General features: G+C 43.0%; 1 protein-coding gene across 1 annotated transcript in view; it reads left to right on the forward strand.

The window, feature by feature from the left end:
• Positions 1-3,503: 3,503 nt before the first annotated feature.
• GAN (gigaxonin) overlaps positions 3,504-18,437 on the forward strand; it is a 56,578-nt gene continuing 41,644 nt past the window's right edge. Inside the window, exon 1 of the mRNA XM_048816489.2 lies at positions 3,504-3,818. Coding sequence (XP_048672446.1) covers positions 3,652-3,818 — 167 coding nt within the window. The 5' untranslated portion in view covers positions 3,504-3,651. The remainder of the gene's footprint in view (positions 3,819-18,437) is intronic.

Here is an 18,437-nt window from a genome sequence, read left to right on the forward strand (position 1 = left end):
ACAGGGCAAACATGTTTGGCAGTCCTCCTTCCCTGCATGTGTCTCCTTGTACTCAGCTGGGGTCTCAGCCACCCAGGGCTCAGCTCTTCCTCTGCTTCTGTGTAAGGATAGGCAGTGAGCTTGCTCCTTTGGTCATAGCATTGGGCTCCAGGGGGGTCACTCCTTAGCTCCAGGGTGACTCACACCTCCAGTGTGGAGATGCGTGGGAGCTCTTCCTCCCACCACCCCACTCAATTTCAGGTGTGTGCTTACAGACAGGAAGGTATCCTGAGCTTAAAAGCCTTTCCCTTGTGTTACCATAAAGGGGGAAAACCCCTCCTGCTCCCTGCCAGCCACTCCATTTGCATTTTGGCTAACACCTTCTGTGCAGCTGTCTGGCTCCCTGTCAGTGCCTGGTTCAAGCCCTTGGCTGCGTTTTGTCTTAAAGTGATACAGTCATTCCTAAGGAGGATGTCAAAGGCGAGATCATGAAGAACCCTGCTACCAATCACTCCTGTGTCTGTACAGGGATGCAAGCTGCAGGCAGGGCACATGGCTTCACATTTGGAATCTTACTCCGAGTTGTACATCCCTTCAGCGTTTAATGGAGTTTTACCACACAGGGTTTGCCAAGAGTTCTCTCCCCCAGAATCTCTCTACCACATGAATATCTCCCCATTTACTATCACCTATCCTCCAAAGCACTTACAGTCCCTCCCAGCTTGGTATCATATGCAAATTTTATAAGTATACTCGCCATTATCTAAATCGCTAAGGAAGATATTGAACAGAACCAGACCCAGAACTGATCCCTGCAGGGTGTCACACCTTTGGTGTTTTGCAGACCCAGAAACCTTTTCCTTTGAGCCTCAGGTGTCAATTCAAGCTTAGTCAGTAGAGCCTTTTTGAACTGTTCATAGTCCCCAATATCACCTCCATCCATCTGGCTATATGCCTCTATCACCTTGGGAGCAAGTACGGGGGTGACAACAGTGGTGCCGGTCCACAGGATCAACCTAGTTCAAACTGCAAGCCTTCTCAAAGGCAGTGAGATAGTCATCTATGTCCCTCTCACACCTTAAATTGGGGCCACAATTTGGTATGTAGGCTTCCCCGGGTCTCTCCCATCAGTGCAATATCACATCTTTAGTTAAACAAGTACAACTTTTCATTTCAGAGAATCATAAAATATCAGGGTTGGAAGGGACCTCAGGTCATCTACTCCAACCCCCTGCTCAAAGCAGGACCAATCCCCAACTAAATCATCCCAGCCAGGGCTTTGTCAAGCCTGACCTTGAAAACCTCTAAAGAAGAAGATTCCACCACCTCCCTAGGTAACCATTCCAGAGCTTCACCACCCACCTAGAGAAAAAGTTTTTCCTAACATCCAACCTAAACCTCCCCTACTGCAACTTGAGACCATTACTCCTTGTTCTGTCATCTGCTACCACTGAGAACAGTCTAGATCCATCCTCTTTGGAACCGTCCTTCAGGTAGTTGAAAGCAGCTATGAAATCACCCCTCATTCTTTTCTTCTACAGCCTAAGCAATCCCAGTTCCCTCAGCCTCTCCTCATAAGTCATGTGTTCCAGCCCCCTAATAATTTTTGTTGCCCTCTGCTGGACTCTTTCCAATTTTTCCACATCCTTCTTGTAGTGTGGGGCCCAAAACTGGACACAGTACTCCAGAAGAGGCCTCACCAATGTCGAATAGAGGGGAACGATCAAGTCCCTCGATCTGCTGGCAATGCCCCTACTTATACATCCCAAAATGCCCTTGGCCTTCTTGGTAACAACGGCACACTGTTGACTCATATCCAGCTTCTCCTCCACTGTAAGCCCTCGGTCCTTTTCTGCAGAAGTGCTGCCTACCCATTCGGTCCCTAGTCTGTAGCAGTGCATGGGATTCTTCTGTCCTAAGTGCAGGACTCTGCACTTGTCCTTGTTGAATTCCATCAGATTTCTTTTGGCCCAATCCTCTAATTTGTCTAGGGCCCTCTGTATCCTATCCCTACCTTCCAGCGTATCTACCAATCCTCCCAGTTTAGTGTCATCTGCAAACTTGCTGAGGGTGCAGTCCATGCCATCCTCCAGATCATTAATGAAGATACTGAACAAAACCGGCCCCAGGACCGACCCTTGGGGCACTCCGCTTGATACCGGCTGCTAACTAGACATGGAGCCATTGATCCCTACCCCTTGAGCCCGATGATCTAGCCAACTTTCTATCCACCTTATAGTCCATTCATCCAGCCCATACTACGTTAACTTGCTGGCAAGAATACTGTGGGAGACTGTATCAAAAGCTTTGTAAAGTCAAGGAATAACACATCCACTGCTTTCCCTGCATCCACAGAGCCAGTAATCTTGTCATAGAAATCAATTAGGTTAGTCAGGCATGACTTGCCCTTGGTGAATCCATGCTGACTGTTCCTGATCACTTTCCTCTCCTCTAAGTGCTTCAGAATGGATTCCTTGAGGACCTGCTCCATAATTTTTACAGGGACTGAGGTGAGGCTGACTGGCCTGTAGTTCCCTGGATCCTCCTCCTTTCCTTTTTTAAAGATGGGTACTACATTAGCCCTTTTCCAATCTTCCGGGAAGACCAAACCCATATGGATAATGCTTTGCATCCAGTCCCATCCCTTTGATAATGTCAAAAAAGCAAAAGTGATGATGCTTCCCCCCTAAATTTTCAAAAATAAACGGTTCTCCAGTTTGTCTAGGCCAAGGCACCTTGCACCCAAACATCCGGAAGGCCATGAGACCAGCTACATGAATTCAGAATTGCCCTTGGCAGAGATCCGTAAGATGGTCAGTCCCTAGCCTCGGGAATCACTTTCCTTCCCATGTCAGAGCAGTTACAAGGGCCTGTGCCAGCGGGAAGGTCCCTGCTTCCTAGGCCCTACAGTGGGGCTCAGGGGAGGCCTCAGAGGGCATGTCTACACTGCACTACATTGTAATGCCAGGTCTATGGGACCTGGGCTTGCAGAGTCACGGTTTCCAAGCCCATGCTGGAGCACCCACGCTGCCCTGTAAACCTGTGTTTACACCTGAGTCTGAGGTGCTAACACATCCACACGGCACTATGCAGCCCTTCTAACTCGGGCCCATGGCTCGCGCGGCTCCCACACAGCAAACCAACAGGGCTCGTACCTAAATCACAACACGCCTCGGCCCCGCCCCGCCCCACCCCACAGCGCAGCCCCAGAGCCAGGGCCTGAGCGCCGGCTGACCCGTGTCAACTGAAGGGGGCTGGGGCTCAGCCCTGAGGCGGAGGGGCGCGGGGTGGCCAGCCCCAGCGCGGGAGGAGGGGAGTTGGGCCGGGAGCGGAGCGACTGGCGGGAAGCCCCGCGGGCGCTGCGGCAGGGCGGCGCGCTGGGAGGACCGGGCGGCAGCCTCTCCCCAGCCCCGAGGCCGGAGCCGCCCTCGCCGCCGCCGCCCCGCGCGGCTCCCCGGCTCCTCCCCGCCAGGCGGGGCCGGCGAGCGCAGGGAGATGATGTCAGCTCCGAGCCGGGCCGGGCGCGATGGTGCCGGGGCAGTGAGGGAGGAAGCCGGTAGCCGAGCAGGCGGGGGACGGAGGAGCGGGACGCGGCAGCCGGGCGAGACGGAGCCGGCCCCGGTCTCAGCGGCGGCCCTGGCGGGCGGTGGGGACGCGGCCCTGGGCGGCGGCATGTCGGGACCGAGCGCGGTGAGCGACCCCCGGCACGCCGCCCGCCTGCTGCGGGCCCTCAGCTCCTTCCGCGAGGAGAGCCGCTTCTGCGACGCCCACCTGGTGCTGGAGGGCGCGGAGATCCCCGTGCAGAAGAACATCCTGGCGGCCGCCAGCCCCTACATCAGGTGAGGGGGCGGCGGGGGCATGTTGACAAGGCCGGGAGCGGGGTCCTGGGGCACGGGCCGGAGCCCAGGGACGGCGCCTTCGGAGGTGGAGGGGCGCAGGGCCCTGGCGTGGCCGCGAGGGAAAGGGGGCAGCGGGCCCCGGCCCGCGCTGAGGCCGCTGCTCGGGCCCTGACTCCGCCTCGAGACCCTCCGCTCCCTCGGAGGCACCTGCCCGCGGCCCCCATCGGCAGGTGAGCCCCGGGCGAGCCCATTGCCCTGCGGGAAGGGCAGCGGGCACAGGGGCCCAGCAGAGCGCGGGTTCTTCCCCCCGCCCCCGAAAGTAAGTTCAGCCCCGTGCGCCAGCCTTGCAGTGCCTGGACACTTGCTGTGTGTGTGTGGGATGGCTCTGCCAATTCCCCGCCCAGCCCATCTTTTCCTAGGAGGCTGCCAGTAAATTGATACAGGAAGTCTGATTTTTGTTTTGTTTACCAACATTATTTATTTAAGTGCTTATCCACTTGTTTCCATTACAACCTGGCAAACACAATCTCAGCTGGGGAGAGACCTGAATACAGACTAACACGGCTGTTCCTCTGAAACCTGTTTAGTTTTGAAAATTAAGGGGAGAGACATCCTGCATTTAGCTTTTTGACATTCTCCTAGGGGAAATAATTAGAAAGTGGGTGGGTTTTTTTGTGTGTACTTGTGGTCCTATAACTTTAAAAGAAAAAAAGCTTTTGTTTTTAAGGAGGAAATCTAATTGCCCTTGGCATTTTGGAGACAAGTTGTAAACAGCTGAGATGGAAGTTTCACAATCTGCTATATAGATATGCTGTCAATTAAATCTAAGGCTTTTAATACTTTTCTGAGTATTTTACCATTCTAAAGAAAGAGCTGCTACAGTTTAGTGATTAAAACACACCAAAAAACGCTTTATAAAAGAAAAGTTTAACTTGGCCAACGCTGCAATTCAAGTTGATTAAAATTATATAACTGAGTGTAGAACTGAAATGCCTTTGGAGGAAAAGGTGATATTCTGTTGCATTAACTCATGCCTTTATTATGAGGTTATTTGTTTGTTAAACAGAATATGTCCTAAACTATTACATTTCCCAGACCCGAAGAAGAGCTCTGTGTAAGCTGGAGATCTTGCCTCTCATACCAATAAAAGATATTGACCCACTTTGTCTTTTCCAAACTACTTAGGGAATATTAAGGGCATGATTTAAACCAACAAACCAGGAAAACAAAAGTTAATTCTGAGTGGTAGGGAGATTATGAAAGTAAAGGGCAGTGTTTCAGTATGGTTTGTTGTTCTCAATAGTATGTACTTTGTATAGTGCTCTCAGAGCAATGCACATATGCTAAGTAATTTCATCTTTATAAATGCTGGGTTTATGGTCTGTCAGATGCTCTAAACAAAGTCAGCACTCTAGACTTGGGTATTTGCTTTTTGTAAATTCATGTGACAGTTTGGCTCTTCCAGGGTTTGTAAACTAGTCATTATCCTGCTTCACTGTTGGTTTAAAGTTGTTTTTTGTTTGTTTGTTTTAAAGCTTGGTTTAGTATTAAATATATTGCCTGTGTCACAGATGGTGTCAGATGTTTTATTTCTGGCAATATGTAAGCTTCCAGCAGACACTTATTGGTTCTGAAATACACCTATTTTAACTTTAAAACTTTAAACACAACATGAATGGGCTGCTTCTTTCTTTGTACAAAATTTTGGAGTTCTCTTACCCTAACAATATAATGAAATGTTCTTTGGATCTCACCAAACATACCATAGCGGAGTCTGCACTGCGAAAACTGGCTGTTATTGGCAAGGGGGTCACAGTTTAACTGCAAGTGTAGGACAGAATAGACAATAGTCAACACAATCCTGGTTTCTGAATTGGTGCTGAACAATTTGTTCTGGACTGTGCTCACAATTAAACCATAATTACACTGAGTTCAGGTGCAGCCATTGCTAGCAGTGGGAAACTTTCCTAGTGTAGTCAAAGCTTAAGAATCCAATGATGTGACAATTTTGCCTTTGATGGCAGGATATTTACAGTACGTGGCAGTGTGTGACTCAGAGTATATGAACTAAAAATGATTATTTTTTAAACATTTTAAAGGATTGTACCACTGTTAGCAGGTGAAAAATGTCTAATTCTCTTGTACCTGAAGAGGCAGTATACGGCTGACTATTATTAAAGTACAGTAAATCCCAAATGATGGCAGGCCTCTGTTAATACTTGGGTACTTGCTCAGATCCACGCCAGTTGCATTTGCCTGTAGAAAATGTTATGATAATCTGCATAGATTGGGCTAGATGTAGATGACGTGTGTAGTTGACTACTTTCTGGGAAGTACATGTGTGATGGTTGTTTGAACAGTAATCTGTCAGGCAATACTACTTCAGTTTAATTTAGTCCAAGTTTACAAACTGTTTGAAGTTTTTAACATAAATGAACCCACACTCACTGAAGATCAGCATCTTGGAACAATGCTGTGCATCACATATTGAACATGTTTCCCTAAGGTATTTAGTAAAGTTCTGACTACGTGCATCAGCCCTGTCAGAATTAAGGGCGTGTCTTTGCTGCCCCACAGTTTGGACTACAGAGATGTGAATAGCAGTGTGCACCCCAATGTGCTGCACATTAACATGGTCCTCTTCAAACAGGACTATGTTAATGTGAACTAGGAACCTTTTGATGCGTGCCTGCTGCATCCACATGGGGGAGTTACAGTGCAGCACTTTGTTGCTGACTGCTATTTACACCCCTGTTGCCCAAACTGTGGGGCAGTGTAGACACACCCAGAGATACATTGTTTTATTTGGGTTAAGGAAAAATGCATTCTAGAAATTGTTTCCCTTCAGTATTATTGTATTTATGGCAACTCTACACACACTTCAGATAATGTGATATTTGAACATACAGTACTATAGCTTCAACATGCTTAGCAATTAAAACTAAATAAAAATATACAGAATGAAACAGCCACGAACTTTATAAAATTTAAATTTGACTTCATGATTATTTCTGTAGTACTTTTACTTCTGCATGATAGTAGAGAGACCAAAAAAGAACTACTCCCTACCCATTCAACTTAAGTGCTAGGGCCCTACTCTCTGCAAGAGCACAAGGATTTGCTCTGTAGATTGGCTTTCAGGATTGGGGCCTAAAGTAAGACATGACACGGTGGGATAAGAAGAGAGAGGGTATAGGAAACAGGTGACAGTGAAATAAAATGAGATGTATAAGTAACAACAAGCATTTTATCCATTATTTTTTTAAAACTATCAACATTAAGGGAGGGAAGTCAGTGATAGGCTAATCAAATACATGAGTTTGAAATCAGTGAGAGTAATGTGGGTAGGATTTGGCCCAATATTTTAAATGCCTTGTTGCCAACTGAATATTTCTTAGAATTACTCATTTTTGTTAGTATTTTAGATAGTCCCCAGTAGGATTTGAAGTTAATGTCTTTTTGAGGTTACTAGGCTGCCGAGAGGGGTTTAGAGAGATCATATTCTTGCAAGGCTGGTTTAACCAGGGTAACAGTGTATCTATTTACATTAAGTAGGCTACTTTCGCAATTGAAAAGCCTATACATTTTTTTAACTAAAAGACTAGAGTTATTGATTGATACCATAAGATCAATTTGAGATGCTCTCTATGGAAGAAGAAGAAAAATATCATGCATTTTGAGAGTACATGCACTGCACCCCTTGATAATGTGCTAGAAGAGTTAAGGTTACTCAGGCACAAATCCCACCTTCACAAGGAACTTGCTAATTAAAAGTAACCTTCATTGACATATCTTAACACTCAAAGATCATGTTTCTCTCAGTTTCCTCATCTCTTCAGTGAATTCCCTTGAGCTTCCAACATATAACCAGGTTCTTCCAAACCAAACTCTGAGATACAACTGTAATTTTGCCCCTCCCCACCCCCCAACCAAGGCTGCTCATCTTCCCTACTTCTACCCTTCTCCCTGCCTCCTATACTCTTCTCCTTTTCTTATCGCAGCTGTCTAGCCTGACTCCCTGACTTCTCAGGGTCTTTAGTTTAGCAAAACTGGTAAGACAGGGTACTGGCATTGGAGAACAGAAGTGTCGAGCAGAACTTGACAGTTCAGTAGTTTTTCCCTTTCAGATGAAATAGGTCATGGCAAATAAGGGAATTATCTCTTCACATCTAAACGTAAAATTTAGGAAGTAGCCTGTGACTGAGATGTTATGGGAATGTGTGTGTGAAATGTAGAAAGTCTAAAAACAAGGCAAAAACCAGCTTAAAAATAATATGAGGTCAGTTTTATGCATCATAAAGGAGTGGTAAAGTTAAAATGATTTTATTACTTTGCTCTGTAGCTCATCTTTAACTTTTATGTAGGTGCTGTGAACATTAGTCCCATTTATTGTTGTACAAACCATACTAATTTTTAAATGGTACTGCATTTCTAAGATCTGCTTGATGGTTGCTATATTTGGTGTCACTGTAAGATATTCTGGAGCTTGAAGTCATAGAAGCATAGAGTATTAGGTTTGGAAGAGACATCAGGAGGTCACCTAGTCCAATCCCCTGCTGAAAGCAGGACCAACACCAACTAAATCATCCCAGACAAGGCTTTGTCAAGCCGGGCCTTAAAAACTTCTAAGGATGGAGGTTCCACCACCTCCCTAGGTAACCCATTCCAGTGCTTCACCACCCACCTGGTGAAATAGCGTTTCCTAATATCCAATCTAGACCGCCCCCACTGCAACTTGACACCATTGCTTCTTGTTCTGTGATCTGCTATCACTGAGAACAGCCAAGCTCCATCCTCTTTGGAATCCCCCTTCAGGTAGTTGAAGGCTGCTATCAAATTGCCCCTTACTCTTCCCTTCTGCAGACTAAACAAGCCCAGTTCCCTCAGCCTCTCCTTGTAAGTCATGTGCCCCAGCTCCCTGATCATTTTTGTTGCCCTCCGCTGGACTCTCTCCAGTTTGTCCACATCCCTTCTGTAGTGGAGGGACCAAAACTGGACTCAGTACTCCAGGTGGGGCCTCACCAGTGCCGAATAGAGGGGAATAATCACTTCCCTCCATCTGCTGGCAATGCTCCTGCTAATACAGCCCAATATGCCATTGGCCTTCTTGGCAACAAGGGCACACTGCTGACTCATATCCAGCTTCTTGTTCACTGTAATCCCCAGGTCCTTTTCTGCAGAACTGCTGCTTAGCCAGTCATCCAATTTAAGCCTAGACTAAGGATTCTAAATGAGGCCTTGTGTGTCTGTCTTGTGAACTCAGTACCAGACACCATCTCCTAGGTCTCAACACAATATGGGTTCACTTCACTTCAATGTATAGGTCCCAGTTTAAGGTTTAGAATTAATGAAACAGTCCTAGCAGCTTTCCTTAGCCTGGAAGAAGTGGGTGGTTATGCTTGGGAAATCAGATTTGTATGTACCCAGTATGTGAGGTGGTACTTTAAATGTAACCAAATTGGGAGGAAGTAGAGATAATCCTTAGAGCACAGGAGTCAAGACTGGAGTTCTGGTTTCTATTTCTTGCTGTGTCACATGCACTGAAACCTTGGGCAAGTCGTTGGTCAGATTTTCCAAATCTGTGTACTGTCTGCCCAAATCAACACGTAAATACTTAGTTTAGGGTGTGTCAGAGAGAGAGGCTCTGCTTGGCATGGCTACAGAGAGAGGTGTATGGCCTGTTTTTAGATTTGCATGAGGATTGCTTAGACTGATAGTTGTGACTTAGGCACATGTATGTTAGGAGGCAAAGATGCAGTGGTTTCCCACTGGTCCTCTGACAGACAGATTACCCACTGCAGTTAAAAATAGCAGCTGCTAAAGGAAAGGAAAGAAGGGTCTGGCAAATACTCAGCAATTCTGAACCTCCACGGGCTTACCATACAGAAGGTCTACATATGCTAGTTCCTATCTGCCTTTGCTTCCCTGTGGACACCCATATTGCATTAGCTGGGATGCAAGTAAAGGAAATCTGCTTAATCTGTGAATGTTCGTTGGCTGAAGTGGCAGTAAGGTCTTCACTGCTGAGTTGTCCTGCGGGCTTGTCATGATCTTCCATCCAATCACATTTGTAATACTATGAGGGCAGTGAGATCCAGGGAGGCTGGGTGAGTGCTTCCAAAGGCACTTTATAGATGTACATATTTATCTGATGCCACAATGTGTAACCAGGGCAAAGTTTCTCACCCACAAGAGGCAGAAGACTTCACCTGCATCTCTGGCACCTGAATCTTGTACATCACTAGGCTTGAGCAGAGGAGAATTACAGCATACCATTTTGCAGCCTCTAGAAATGGCCCTTTTGGTATCTTGACATGTCCAAAGGGACTTTGTTACACAACCCAGGGAAGGTGAACAGAGCTAGGTCTGTACTGCTGATGATGGCTTCTTACAACATTTTTATACTGGTAAAAGCTCTAGAGTAATAATAATACCTACCCCTTTCATAGGGTTTTTCATCATTACGTCTTAAAGTGCTGTACCAAATGAAACAGAGTCATTATCTCCATTTTACAGATGGGAGAAACTGAAGCACAGGGAGGTGAAGCGACTTGCCCAGGGTCACCCAGTAGGCCAGTGACAGAGCCAGGAATAGAGTCCAGGTCACCTGAGGCCCAATCAATACTCTAACCTCTCGGATCCCCTGCCTCCCATCAGGGAACTGGTATAAGCTTTATACAAGCAAAAGCATTCTTTTACTGGAATAAGCTGCATCTGTACTAAGGTTCTTGGCTGGTATTTTTACCATAATTTTCAATGTGCATACCTAAATCTTTGAAAATCTTAACTGTCTTACATGTGCAGAACAGCAAGGGCCTGCAAAGGCCTACAAACAGTGCTGTGCGCTTGCATGAGACTCATTGAAAATGTAACCCTTACGCCCTCTGTGCCACATTTTCTCCATCTGTATAATTGCTATAATAATGCTTTTCTACTTCACAATACTGTTGGGGCTGTTTAAATTAATTTGCACTTCTATAGTATCTTTCCTCACAGGATCTTAAAGCACTTTACAAAGTTATTTCTCTCTTGCCTTTTTAAAAAAAAGTGACATTCAGTAAGTAACATGCAAAGATTATCTGTCCTAACCTGGGTAATAGTGTATTAAAGAGAACACTATTTACACTGAGCTGGACAGTTGGGTACATCTCCACGGCAGTTAACTCAGGTTGTTACTTGGGTGTTGCCCCTTGATCCCCCCACTTGTCCACACACACGAAAACCCTCTCACCTGAGTTTTGTGATGCTTTAAATTCCAGGCTAGCTGATCTGGCTGGGGGGGTGTAGGTTAGTGCTCAGGCTAGTAGCTGACCCACTTTGCACTGAGGACAAAGAATAAATTACTCGAGTGCTGATAATCCTCCAGTGCCTTCCCACAGTTGCTCCCATGTACCCAGAAGGACAGACAAGTTCTTCCACAATTCACTGGGGAAAAGATTATATAGCAGCTCAGCTTACTGCATGCAGCACATGGAATATGACCAAGACTCCTAGCAACACACATGTGATTGCAGCACTGAGGATGCAGTAACTTGATTTGGGATGTGCATTATGGCTGTTCACTCCTGATCTAGGTTGACTTGGGTGCTAAGCACCTGAATTGACTGCAGTGAAGACATAGCCTAGGAGACTTAAAATGATCCTCTAATAGGATCAAATCAGTTCATTTATTTTATGGTAGACCTTGCTGTAGATATGCCTGTGAGGATTATTGTTAACAAAGAAAAATTTTCTGAGGTCATATTTATAGATAAAATAAACTTTATTATACAGTCAGTGCTTTGAAGGGTTAAGTATTGTATTTGAAATGAAATTTAGACTTTCAGCTACATGGACATGTTTTTGTCCTTCGTTTTCAAACTGTCGCTATGCTTAGCTGCAGCTGACGTATGCACATGGTGCTATTACTAAATAATCTCCTAATTTAGTAATATATCTATTACCACATCTTACTTTTTCTCTAGTAATCTAATTTGGTTTGTCTCCAGTACAATAATCTGGTATATGTAAAAATAAGCACACAGTATTTTTCAATTTATTTAAAATTAACTCTAACCCCAGTCTCATGGAAATAGCTTTCAGGCAAACAAATACTGTAGTTTATTTATGTATTTTTGGTCATGTGCAAACTTCTCCATTCAAAACTTGAGACCAACTCATCTCATGGAGGTTCTTAAATAAAACAAGCCTTGAAACTAACAAGATGTTTGCTGCCTTTACACAATTCACTCTGCCTGTGTTGTACTCCTTCCCTTATCCTGTGTCAGTCTGGTCTATTTAGACTGTAAGCTCTGAGGGGCAGGGACTGATTACTATTCTGTTTGTGCAGTGCCTAGTGCAATGGGGCCCTGTTCTCAGTTGGCCTGTAGGCACTACTATAATGTACATTATTAACAATAAACAACCTTAGGATGTTAACCTGTCTCTGTCAACTTTTAACTGAACTGGATTTGAATTGGAGACCCAACTGCGAAAGGCTTTGTGTCACATTATTAATCCCGTGTTTCCCTCTATCCTAAGTACTGTTGATTTACAGCATTTTGATTTGTTGTTGTGAAGTCTGAGAAGCCAGATGACTAAAATGTCTTACTCATTGTATACATTTAGTTCTAAGCATTGCTTAACACTGGACCTAATAAACAAGTGCTATTCAAAATCAGTCCGAGAATTTATGTAAGATTTTAATTAGGAAAATAATATAGCAGCCACAGTATCACTTGTCTTACAGCATTTATTGGCTAATATAAATGTTGTCTTTTTCCTCATGAGTGCTGGAATCTTCTCTTTGCTTTTTATTTGTTCATTTGTTCAGTTGCTCTCTGCAGTTACAAAAGGTTTCTATAGATGTTTCATAAACATTTCTATTTGAAAACAGTCTCCTTTAACTGAATGAGATTGTGACATTAACAATGAAGTAATTTAATGCAAAATTCTGCTGTAGTTAAAGTTGCAGAAGCACTCTTGATACAAGGCCTTGTTTTTTTCCGACATGTACTGATAAAACTAACTTTAGGGATTGAAATTTCCTATAGTTACCCACAGTCCAAAGTTCAACTCTCACCCTTCCTTTCAGCTCAGTTACTTTTTAATTACATACACACAAATCATGATATACAATGGTAATACATTCTTCAATGTGCCGGGTTTGAAGCCATTCTGTAGTCCAGGGATGTTATGGGAAGCTAGTTTTCACCTTAGCTTTAATCTTCTTTACCAGTCTCCCTGCGTCTTAAGGTAGAATTTTTCTAGGACATTTGGAATAAATCACAAAAGTAGTTTTAAAAGTGATGGGGAGAAATCCTGGCCCCACTGAAGTCAGTGTAAAAACTCCTATTGACTTAAATGGAGTTACTTCTTAAACGCCATGCTTGAAAATTTATCTGAGTTGTTGGCTTTCTGAAAAACTTCCTCTAACTTTCATTTGGTTTACCATATCCCAAAAAATAGCTTGGCCGAGAAACTCAATGTGTCTGGCCTTCCTGAGAAGTGCTTTTTAAGAGTGTGTTTATTTGGATGGGGGCATGGTGGAGCATAATGATATACTGTGTATAAAATGAGGTTGTAATGCAGTATACAATGCTCATGCTAAGGTTGATAAGGAAGATGTTAATTAGGGCTTGTTAAAGCAGGACTATACAAAGAAGGTCTCACTGGCAGAAATTTAGGTACCTAAGGGATTTTAAGTGCCTAGACATTTGGACATCAGCTAAGCAGGGTTTTAAGAATCTAAATTTTGGATTTAAGTGCCTAAATCCCTTTGTGCCTCTAACCCATTTTGATTTTACACAAAAAGTTGTAATACTAAAGAGACAGAGGTCGCTATGATATGAATGTCTACTAATCTGTTATCTTTCATACTAAACACAATCAATCCAAAAATGTATATTTACTGCTCGAGTCCTTAAGAATGTAGAGCCATGGAACTGGTGAAGGTCTGTGCAATACCCTAGATGCACAGTTTATTGAATTGATAAACTTGATTTTGTTTTCAGTGGCCTGTTCTACACAAAGAGACTACAGTAACTCCTCATTTAAAGTCATCCCAGTTAATGTTGTTTCATCGTTAGGTTGCTGATCAATTAGGGAACATGCTCATTTAAAGTTGTGCAATGCTCACTTATAAAGTCATTGGCAGCTGCCTGCTTTGTCCATTGCTTGCAGGAAGAGCAGCCCGTTGCAGCGAGCTGGTGGGGGCTTGGAACCAGGGTGAACTGGCAGCCCTGGCTCTCCTCCCTCCATTCGTGCTGCCTTGTAGAATGTGAGGCTACATTAACAACAATGAGTTAACCCTTGAGGGCTCAGCCAATTGCTAGTTCTTCATTTAGCAGTAAGCCATTCCCTAGGAAATATCCCACCCTCTGACTTCACCACCTCAACCAAGCTTCACAATCATCATCACTGTGTACAGTATTAAATTGTTTGTTTAAAATTTATACTGTGTATGTATGTGTGTGTATATATATAAATAAGTCTTTTGTCTGGTGAAAAAATTTCCCTGGAGCCTAACCCCCCCCCCCCCCCCATTTACATGAATTCTTATGGGGAAATTGGATTCACTTGTCATCGTTTCGCTTAAAGTTGCATTTTTCAGGATCATAACTCCTCACTTAATGTTGTAGTTACTGTATTTTCTTTTATTTGGACAAGAGAATTCAAATTTGAGAAACCAATTGGGAATCAAATAGCGCTCTCTTCTAGCTTCCTTGTCAGTTCAGACCAATTGTTTCCTCCACGTACTTTCTCCTTGATCTCAAACTCTCTTTCTACCACACTTCTATTTATGTAAATCAGCCTGTCACTACCTAGGAATTGTCATCCTGGACCAGACCATCAGTTTATAGTGTCTGGTAGCCTGTCTTCGGAAGTACCAGATGCCGTAGAGGAAAATGCAAGAAACTCTATAGTGTACATTATGGAATAATAAAAGGGAAATCATTCTTAATCCCAAATACTTAATGATAGGTTAAATCCTGAGGCATGTGGGTTTATACCTTTTTACAGTTTTATTCTATCTAGTGCAACTGTAGCTATCTTTGCAAATATTTACCCCTTTTTTTTTTTAATCACCCACTGAAGCCAAGACTTAGGAGGTGTCTACACAGCAAAGAAAAACCCGGTGCTGGCTGACTCTGGCTGCGGGGCTCTTTCATTGCTGTGTAGGCTTCTGGGCTTGGGCTGGAGCCCGAGTAAGCTGGCAAAGGTTTTTCTTTGCTGTGTAGACCTACCCAATATCTTGTGCCAGCGAGTTTGCACTCTGCAATACTGGCTGTGTGCATCATTGCCTTTGCTGAAATCCTCATCTGATCTCTTTTTCTCCTTGACTGTCTCATGTTCCTTCCTCATAGCCTCCCAAGATCTCAGTTGTCCAGCTGACTGCCTTCTCACATCTACAGAGTAGCATGATCATGTCACCCCTATCTTCACACTGTTTTATTGGGTTTTTTTATAATTTATTTTCATTCACACTACTTCATCCTCCAGTTGCTATAAAGGTTGGCTGCATTTTGCTGCTTTCTTCTTTCAGGTACCATGGTGATGGGCATGTATAAAGACCTGAAAAAATAGATTTCTCTCTGGTAACTCATTAAGGCCAATGTTTTCCAATTATGATGATCTCATAAGGTTGCAAGTTCTAAATTATTAGCAGGGATCTGCCATCTCATATATTTAATATATATCTTATATTTTATAATGTGTAGATTTAGCAACCCTAATCTGCAGTTGGTCTTGTTCCTTTCTAGTACATGTTGGTAAGATGTTTGAGAGCAGAGTGAACAAATTGGCAGACAGTTTGTATTTCTAAGCAAGGCAAAGGCCCAGCTCATGTGGTTAAGAGCCAAACTCCAGGCATGGCATCCTTTGAACAGAAGTGGAGACGACAAAGTAGACAAGTAATAGTTTCAAAATGATGCCTAATACATATGGAAATGTTTTAGTAAGAATCTGCAAGCTATTTTCAACTTCAAGTTGTTATGAAGTGGAAGTTAGAAAACATGAGCTATATAATGGCCAAATTTAGGTGGCACCTGCAGCAGAATGATGGCTTGAAGCTTTATAATTGAAACTCTAAGTTAAAGTTCATCAAAGAGAGATAATGACGACTAGCTTTTTTTTAATACTAGCTAAGCTGTTACCTGTTGAATAATATTGTATGGGTTTTTGTAGTTTTTTAAAGATTACTTTAGAATAGTTCAGTTCACTTTCCAAATGCATTGACACAAAAAGGTTAAGGATTGTCTATGTGCAGAATGTACCCATAGCTGAATTGGTTCTGATCACAGTTCAAACGAACACAAGCTGTGATCGACACTTTCAGATATGCCTGTTGTCACTAATGAGTGTGTTTGTGGTGGACAAGATTTTCTAGTTGGGATTAGTTGTGATTTTCTCCATCAGTGGCCAGAAACCTGTGCAGCTACATGAGTACAAATCACAAATGTAGACAAGGAAAACTGCAATTTGTACCAGTTGAGATTATCTAACTTTAGAACCAAGATGAACTCAACTGTTGCAAATTGTAGCTTCTTTGTCTGTGCTTGGGTTTTGCACTGGCATAGCTAAGTAGTTTCTGCCCACTGATAAGGGTGGATAAAAAGAAGTGATTTTCTTGGGGGGGGGATCAAAATGTATTTTTTTAAATTTATATTGGATATTTTTCATGTTTTTATTTAAATTATAATTTTTCTTTTTAAAAAAATATGCTGAATCCGCATAAACCTTTATGAAAAACTTTAGTTAAAGGCTACTTCTCTGTTATATAAAGAAAAATCAGGGGAAAACATCTAACTTTTGAGATCAAGCTTTATAAATATGTCTCAACAGGTCATGTACTATATTAAGGGCTTGATCCTGTGGGGGAGCTAGAGGCTATCCTACTGGGTGCAAGAGACTGGAAAAATCATCACAGGCATTGGGAGCCAGCCTCTGACTCCAGGATACACCATCATCAGGATCATCCATTGAGCTCACCCCAGTGGTCTCATGCACCTATTTTATAGTCTCTTTCCCTAAGCTTTGCTTGGCTCAGTTCTCAAGTTATGAATATTTGATTCCACCCATCATTCACCATTTTCTAACAATGTACAGCTAATAAGAATCTGAAAATAGTAAGCTATGTAATTGCTTAAATAAATGTATATAGTTACAGCTTACCCTCCTAGGTAGCAAAGAAGATGTACTAAATCGAATAGAAAGGCTCTGTTTAGTTGTAAATCAACATATTTTAGTAGTTACATTCTCACTGGTTGATATATCTTTTTTTAGAAAATAACTGAAGAACAAATAGAAAAGTTGACTAAAATGATGATTTAAATCAAGGCTTTCCACATGGTGATTTAAATCAATCCATCTTGCCGCTGATGGCTAAATTTCAACTATAGAGAAGGCCTCAGGCTTGACGGCCAGATTCCAATCCACACTGGCTGTAAATCTTAAATCCATTGACTGCAGCAGAATACTATCAGATTTCTAGTGGGGCAAATGAAATCATGATCCAGCACAATGCCTTTAAAACACAGTAAAATGAATCAAAAATTCCAGTGACATTATAGAAGTGGGGCCCTAACTTGGAAATGCTGATAGTGCTAGAAAAACATGCTGAATGCTATGTATTAACTGTCTCTGTGGCTGCTGTTGAAGGAATTGTCTTGTTCCTCCTCTAATATGCAAACACTTAATTATCTAATTTTTAGCCAAACTTAATTTTTCTATACTCTGAAAAGCTTTAAACTATATGCAATCCTCTTCTCCTCCTCCTTACAAAACAAAAAATAAAAAATAATTAAAAAAAAAATTCTCCTTTTCCCCTCCCCCTCCCCCTCCCCTTTTTTATTTTTTACACTGAGCTGTTGTGTGGATTATTTGCCTTGGGATCTGACATTGCTCATTCGTTACAGAGCACCTAAAAACCAAGTACGTAGGCAAAATATTTGGAAAGCTGGCACTCTTTACAGGGTGTGGTGAAGACAAATATCTTTCATGTGTGCTGCCAAAGGGCCGGGGTGTGACCTGAAAAAGAAATCCTACTTCTTTCATTGTAACATGTATTTTGGAGGAGGAAGTGGGTGGTATTAAACTGCTCCATCATGTTTCTATGTCTGACCTATTTTATAATATGATCTAAAAAATTTTGCACGCGCAAAATTCAAGCCTAATGAGAGGAGAGTGTTACAGGTATAAACCCAAACACATTATCAGATGTCTAGCTTTTTTAATGGTAAAATTAAACAAGACTTAGTGTTAATGTGGGGAGATGGTGCTCTGATGTCTCTCAAACCCATATGTGGGACCTGAATTGGGAGGAGACCAAGTTAGCCTTAATTGTGTCTTGGCGTGGAGCAGGTTTGTACCTAAATCTGCAGAGGAGGTTTCAATGCTTATTATTGATGGGGAGTCTGGAGTATTGCCTTGACATGTCAAATCTCTCTAACTAGTATTGAGTAGAGCTCACTTTCTAAAATTTGGGATTGAGTCACTACGACAAACATGTTTTAGCCTTAGGCTAGGTCTACACTAGAAACTTGTCAGAAAAGCAGTGTTGGTAAAGGATACTCCTGAACTGCCCAAAGTCCAAGTGTAGATGCAGTTATACCAACAAAAAAGTGCTTTTGCTGATACAGT

This window comes from Caretta caretta, chromosome 12 (genome assembly GCF_965140235.1).
Source record: "Caretta caretta isolate rCarCar2 chromosome 12, rCarCar1.hap1, whole genome shotgun sequence".
Classification (NCBI taxonomy): Eukaryota; Metazoa; Chordata; order Testudines; family Cheloniidae; genus Caretta; species Caretta caretta.